The following is a 7,560-nucleotide window of genomic DNA, read 5'->3' as shown; positions in this document are numbered from 1 at the left end:
CTGCTTGACAATCCCATTTTGCAGCAATAAAATTGACGTGAGATTTTTTTTAGATAAAACAAGGGGACATAATTTGAAATTGGGAAAAATCAGAAGTTGGAATAAAAGGTAAGAAATTGCAATATATCGCAGAATATTATATCGTGTTGATATCGTATCGGGAGGCGTCTGGTGATTCGCACCCATACCACATGCCCACTTAAAAATGGGCAATGACACATAACATCATACTTCCCATTACATTTATGATATATTTTGGATTGTCATCAGTGTTTTCCTGCTCTCTGTTTTAGCTACTGAGTCAGGCATCATTTTTGTTCCATCTTTGTTGGAAGACGCACATGTGCAGTAGCTGGGTAAAGACTACTAGCCAGTCAGAAGCTGAGTATGAGGGCGTGACAGCAGCTAGGTGGGCATTTTGACGTGTGTTACACACCGAAGTAAAGGCTGGACTACAATAGAGCTGTTTGGAGCAGTTTGACAGTTTTTTTTGTTGGAGATGGTAAGTCCCTTTTGGGGTGGGGGGGGCTTTGGGCCTTTTCACTTCGTAAACATATAATATGCACAAAAAGACATACATAACACAATAAAAGAAATGGAAAACGCCAAAAAGCATGATATGAGCACTTTAAGTAAAGCCTCTGAATTCTTCTTCCACCACAGGTTGTAACTGATGACTATTTTCTTATCAAATGAACGGTGGATTCTTATTTCAACGTAATGTTTGATCTAATTGTTTTAAGGGGTGGTTGTGGCTCAGTGCCTGCCAATTGGAAGGTTGGTGGTTCGATCCCTGGCTAGGTGTTGTAAAGGGGAATTGTTGGGTTCCTGTAAAGAACATCACAGAGTACGGTCTAGACCTGTTCTTTTATGCAAAGCGCAATGAGATAACTGTTGTTGTGATTTGGCGCTATATAAAAAAAGTTGAATTGAATTAAAGGAGACCTAAATGATATTTGGGGTGTTATGGTAAATTGACTAGATAGTCTCGCTGTTTCACTGCCTGACTAGCTGCCCGAACGACTTGCGGCTCACGTGAAAATAGACCTGCAGAGAGCCGCTTCACACACGCTTCTGGGACGGACACAGCTGGTGGAATATCAAACATTGACTTGAATGGCCGCACGAGGCACGCAGCGCAAACACCTGGTGGAAAATAGGTGTCAGCGTACCTGGTGAACTGAGGCGAGGATCCACTCTGGCAGTGTGTCCACATCCATGTGCCAAATACTGCAAACCGCAGCCGAGCTATCATCTGTGGCCTCGACCTGCTCCCACATAAAGGACACCCAATCAGCGAGAACAGCTCCCATCAGGCCCCGTTTCTCTAACACTGACAGCCAGCCATCTTTTTTTATAGCTGAAACACAAGCTGTTATCTTTGAGCTATCCCAACCGCGACGTCCCCAAACGACTTCATATTTTTTGGGGGAGGGACATTGGGGGGGATATTTATTGATTAATCATGTAATCTATAAAATTGAAAATAGTGCAAAAATGGTCACTGCAATTTAGAACCAGCGTTAGACACAAATTGCTAAATTATCAGTAACACAACATTTTCACCAACCATCGATAAACAAGTCGAGTCTATGATGGCTTTCCGACACCTCCTGCAGCGGAGCATGGTTCTCTCTCTTCAGGTTGTCTTTGTTTTCAGACCAGCTGTTGATGATGAGGACGATGACAGTCAAGACACAAAACTGAAAACAATCCTGAACTTCACAATGTCCCTTAACTTCTGCTCTCTGTGTGTTGCTTTTCTCAAAATCCCTTCGCTAAAGGGGACACAACAACAAACTTAAAGCTAGCAAGCTACACGCCGATAATGGCAAGTTCAGATTAACATCTGGATCATGCAACTTTCAGGGAATGATTGGAAAGATTTACAAAGAATATGTTTACAGCATTCACTCTCTAAGTGGGATGCTTTGGGACCGATTGATGGGGACTGCTGTGGACTAAGTACACATGGTGAGAGCAAAGTACACTCAACCAGACCATTACTCCACAGTGGTGCGGAGGAGGGTCTGGCTAGTCCACACAGCATTCTGGGATGGGAGAAAAACGTGCTCTGGTTTCTTGGCATTTCTTTAAACCAATCACAAGGGTCTTGGGCGGTGCTTACAGACAGATTTAGGGGCGGTAGCCTCTGGGAGGAACTTGTTTCGGTGGAAGATGTGTACTTTAAAAGTTTTTTAAGTTGTGCAACATAAAACTGGCGGTCTATATTTACCCTGCAGATTATCTGAGGAGCAGTTAAAGAAAGCGGAAGGTAACGGGCATCTGGCCGAAAACAGTGACATCCGGTGCAATTTCCGGCGGCACCGGGGAAATCCCAGAAGTGATGGACGTTTAATCATGTAACCAGCTATTTTCAATAGTTGACATTACTGTATTGTGTGATTTAATATTGAAAGTGGCGTTTTCTTGAAGGGTGCAAATGTTCCACCAAAACAAGTTCCTACCCGAGACTATTTAGCGGAGCCACCGTTGCTGCGTCCCAAAGACGATTGTGATTGGCTTAAAGAAATGCCAACAACCCGGAGCGTTTTTTCCTCTTATCCCAGAATGTATGTGTAGTGATGCCAGACCTTACTCCGCAGCCCTGTGGAGATAGGTCTGGCAATGCTAGACTACATACTACAGGGTAACCTAATGCTGCACCCTGTAGGACTACAGTCAGGTTGACGGGACTATTTTTTAGAAGGAATATCTTTAGAATTCAGAGAGGGGAAAATCATGTTAGGTAAATGCAAATAAATGGGACACTAGCAACACAAGGCTCTAAAGCCTGTTGAGCCTCCGATATCAGGCTACGAAGTGATAACAACTTATAGTGTAGGTGGTGACAGGAGCTCCCTTTTCTCAACAGTGTTCCAACAACTACAACGCGTGTTAGCATATAAATTAAGTTACAGCAAATAGCTAGCTAACAATCAATCCCGGTGGCAGAATAAAAACAAGGTTTTGCTAACTTGGCTAGCTCTGCTAACCACAACAACAGCCTCTTGTGGCATTTTCAGCGGTAAAAAACATAACGTTATTTAAGATAATGACACTATTTTTTTTATTATACATACACTATTTTTATCATACATATCTCCTCCCTTACTTGACAGCGCTGGGACAACTTTTTCAGTTACGAAACGAAAAATTCCTGCGCTCGAAACAACAAAGTTAAACTGTGACGTCATGAAAACTGGTACTCTACGGAAAGTCTAATAGACCAAAAAGACGACCAGTACGGCGGAATGCATTTTGTTTATTTTTTCGCCACTCTTGTTTACTTTTAGATGTGTTTTTTTCTTACATATCTGCTTAAACATTAGGCAATGTATTACTGTTTTTATACATAATTGTAATGCCAAGTTATTTAAAATAAAGAAGATAAAGTACAGGCAAGAAAAGAAACGGTAAGACAAAAATAGACCTTTTTCACGGCAGACGTGTTGACATGTCATAGTAGCTAACCACAAGTGTATTCCCATTGTAATAATGATGGCCGCGTTCCACTTAGGAGAGGCCCTGGTATTGTCTATGCCGACTCACTGAAATAGCTCACTGGGACACTTAATGGAATTGAGCCATCGTTAAGGCGATCCATTTCAGCTGTTTTCCTACTATGACAAGTCAAAATGTCTGCTGGGAAAAAGGTCCATACCGCTGTAAACTTCTGCCGCCACCCACTGATTCTATTACTTTTAAAGAATTATAAAATGGCATAGCCTACCTAAATGTAACCTGGGAAATGAATTATAAAAATTATAAAATGTAGTCTACATTTCTTGCATAAAAAAAGTATTCATTTTGACAGTTAGCTTGCTTGTCATTGGATTTACCATTAAAGGTTAAAGGACAATTTTAACTGGCTTGTCCTGTAGAATAGCAATACGGGGGGGGGGGCAGTGCTAAGGTTAATAGGTTAAGGTGAATAGGTTAAAAGGTTAATAACCAGCCGTGATTAACCAGAAAAATAATGTAACTTATTGTATGTATTGTATGTACTGTATTATTACAATTGTGTATTATGTAGAAGAATCCCTACTTCTCACACTTTTTCTGTTAATAAAAAAAATTCCTGTATATAGAGGCATCCGTATTTTACAATGCATACATTAGTCTCTTGTTTTGCTCCTTTTTTTAAAAATAATGTTTAAAATATTTTTTATCACTGTTGGTTTGCCATCTTATAACTGTCTGGTTGAGCACTTTGTAACTTTGTTTTGAAAAGTGCTATATAAATAAAGTCATTATTATTATGATTAATATGATTATTATTATTGTTGAAAAAATATATATATATAAGAAAACTGAGCAGCAGTCATCCGTGATTCACCTGGGTGGCAACATTTCGTTTTATTAATTCAAATATTTTTTTAATTTTCTATCACTTTGCATACAATCATTTGACACAATACCCCTTCTTGAATGTTTTATTTTTCCACAATGTTATTTTTTTTTTAATTTTTAAAAATGAGTTTACAAACATTCAGTCATCATAGCTCATAAACATAAAATTATAGATAAAGAATTGCAACTGATATAATATGAGAGCAAGTAAGAAAGTGATAAGTACAGTTTAAACAATCACATGAAAAAGAAAAAGAAAAAGAAAAAAAACCTCATATAATACAAACCTCATAACTGATATTGACAACAGATGTTCTTAATTATATAGTTTTAAGTATGTATCAGATATAACTGGAGCTTTCTTATTTGTTACTAATTTAAGAGAATCAAAATATTTCAATTTCAATTTGGAATAGTTTAAAACATGGTCAAGATTGGATAATTTTGATTTATGAATATGAAACTTTCCAAATAAAATAAAAAGATTAACAAAATAATATAACACAGTACATTTCTATCTTTACATTCATAATAATAATAATGTTTCCCTTCACATGTGATTGTTTTTCACAATGTTATTTACATTTTTTTTTATTAACAAATAAAGTTAAAACATTCAGACATCACAATTCAAAACATAAAGGTATAAGAAGGAATTTGCAACTTATATAATATAAGATCAGGTTGCAACGGTTAAAAAAAAACAACTAAATAAACAATACAATGTAAACAAAACCATGAGGTAGACAGCGTAGTAATAATAAAAGAAACATAAAGGAAATAAAAATGTGACAGATTTGCAAACCACGTATATATTGTGACAACATATGTTCTTAATTAAATAGATTGGAGTATAAATCAGACATAGTTATAGCTTTTTTATTTGCTACTAATTTTGTTCAAAATACATGTCAAATTCAATTTGGAATCATTTAAAGCAAGGTCTTGATTTGGAAAACTTTGATTTATGAATATGAAACCACAATGTTTTTGACATTCAAATTGCCATTAACAGAATTTTACGTCCCCATGTTAAACCTGTAATGACCACGGAGCGCCGCCAGGTAGCGGTGTGACACCTGTAATGACCGTGGAGCGCCGCCAGGTGGCGGTGTGACACCTGTGATGACCGTGGAGTGCCGCCAGGTGGCGGTGTATCACCTGTAATTACCATGGGGCGCCGCCAGGTGGCGTTGTATCACCTGTAATGACCACGGAGCGCCGCCAGGTGGCGGTGTGACACCTGTGATGACCACGGAGCGCCGCCAGGTGGCGGTGTGACACCTGTAATGACCACGGAGCGCCGCCAGGTGGCGGTGTGACATCTGTAATGACCACGGAGCGCCGCCAGGTGGCGGTGTGACACCTGTGATGACCGTGGAGCGCCGCCAGGTAGCGGTGTGACACCTGTGATGACCGTGGAGCGCCACCAGGTGGCGGTGTGACACCTGTAATGACCGTGGAGCGCCGCCAGGTGGCGGTGTGACACCTGTGATGACCGTGGAGCGCCGCCAGGTAGGGTGTGACACCTGTGATGACCGTGGAGCGCCACCACGTGGCGGTGTGACACCTGTGATGACCGTGGAGCGCCACCACGTGGCGGTGTATCACCTGTGATGACCGTGGGGCCGCAGAGCGCTGACCGTGGTGCTGAAAACCGACAGGGTCACGCCTTCAACCCTTGTGTTGTGCTCGGGTCAAATTAACCCGTTCCAAAGTGTTTATAATCAGAAATATGGATTTCTTTCAACCAAATTGCCCAAAAACTACATGGATGATTCCATACAATGTTCTTTTTTTTAATGGTTTCCAAATCTGGACTAAACTTTGACATCTACCATCTGTGATTCACTCCACATCCTCAGATCTTAACTATTAGCTAAAATAATTCATCATTTCTGCCTTTTTAACTAAAAACTTAAGTATCATTTGATACAACTGAGGTTTGTTGACCCTGAATTCCAAGGATAAGTGTAAAACCTATAATTAAACCAGCTCAGGTTTTGAAAAAAGCGCCAAAAGCATGAAAAAAATGACAAATAAAATCAGAAAAAGGACAAAACCATTGGAAATTGAAAAAGTTTGATCTGCAAGAGCAAGTTTATAGTTAACGATAGTTGACAATATTTGTCAATTGATTATGAAGTGAAATTTTATTTTAGAATTTTTTTTAAAACCCCAAATAAGTCACGGATCAGTTTGACTCGAGAGGATCCCGAAAGTGAAGACAACACAAGGGTTAAAATATTACAAATATGATTCTAAACAGTAGGCCTCTATTAATCTGCATTTCCTTTTCATTCCACTGTGGTATCTTTGAACTTTATAAACAATACGATCACTCCTGAACATTGGCAAAAGAGTCAAAGTTTTCTACATTAAATCAATTATTTATTATAAGAACTATCATTATTATTAAAGCAAATACAATTTTGGTAACAGTGTGCTGTCAATTAATCTCAGAATAGACAAACAGTGTTGGCTTACTGTAAGTAATTGAGTAATGTATATTGTATATGGCACCTTTCACAGATAAGAATCACAAAGTGCTTCACAAGAAAATGAAATACAATAAATACACGACAAATGAATACAAAGGAAAAACATAGATACATGAAATCAGACCGCCTTAAAAACCCTTGCCTAATCCTGTAATTGAAACTTACTTATATAGGCTACATTTCACAAAAATAATCCTGTTTTATTTTCATTCATGCCTTCTGATAAAGTCAACACAAAAACTCACCATAATGATGTTCATTATTATATTTTTAAAACAAGAATACCTATAAATAGGCTAACTGTTAAATGTACACGGCCTGTGCATTCTTTCTTTGGAGTGTCCCAGGATTTGGTGCTCTTTGGATAGTTTTATATACCCCTTAGTGGTCCTCTATTACTGTATCTTAAGTCTCTTTTATATAGACCTTAGTGGTCCCTAATACTGAATCTGAAGTCTCTTTTATATAGACCTTAGTGGTCCCATAATACTGTATCTGTAGTCTCTATTATATGGACCTTAGTGGTCCCTAATACTGAATCTGAAGTCTCTTTTATATAGACCTTAGTGGTCCCATAATACTGTATCTGTAGTCTCTATTATATGGACCTTAGTGGTCCCTAATACTGTATCTGAAGTCTCTTTTATGTAGGCCTCAGTGGTCCCCTAATACTGTCTCTGAAGTCTCTTTTATATAGACCTTAGTG

At 38.7% G+C, this 7,560-nt stretch overlaps 1 protein-coding gene and 1 long non-coding RNA gene across 4 annotated transcripts in view; both read right to left on the bottom strand.

Annotated features, from left to right (window-relative positions):
- Window positions 1–3,188, bottom strand: part of rnf180b (ring finger protein 180b) — a 10,854-nt gene extending 7,666 nt beyond the window's left edge. Inside the window, exons 1-3 of one of the 3 annotated variants that reach the window (XM_032539413.1) lie at window positions 3,116–3,188; window positions 1,571–1,665; window positions 1,173–1,268 (exon numbers count right to left, since the gene is read on the bottom strand). In XM_032539413.1, coding sequence (XP_032395304.1) covers window positions 1,173–1,268; window positions 1,571–1,627 — 153 coding nt within the window. In that variant the 5' untranslated portion in view covers window positions 1,628–1,665; window positions 3,116–3,188. The other 2 variants (XM_032539414.1, XM_032539415.1) reach the window with 2 other exon arrangements.
- A 3,871-nt stretch (window positions 3,189–7,059) lies between these two features.
- The window catches only part of LOC116704174 (uncharacterized), a 21,195-nt gene continuing 20,694 nt past the window's right edge, over window positions 7,060–7,560 (bottom strand). The window contains exon 3 of the long non-coding RNA XR_004335603.1: window positions 7,060–7,070. This is a non-coding gene — a long non-coding RNA (uncharacterized LOC116704174). The remainder of the gene's footprint in view (window positions 7,071–7,560) is intronic.

Source organism: Etheostoma spectabile, chromosome 16 (genome assembly GCF_008692095.1).
Source record: "Etheostoma spectabile isolate EspeVRDwgs_2016 chromosome 16, UIUC_Espe_1.0, whole genome shotgun sequence".
Classification (NCBI taxonomy): Eukaryota; Metazoa; Chordata; class Actinopteri; order Perciformes; family Percidae; genus Etheostoma; species Etheostoma spectabile.
Note: the sequence above shows the minus strand (reverse complement) of the source record. Positions and strands in the feature narration are given on the sequence as shown.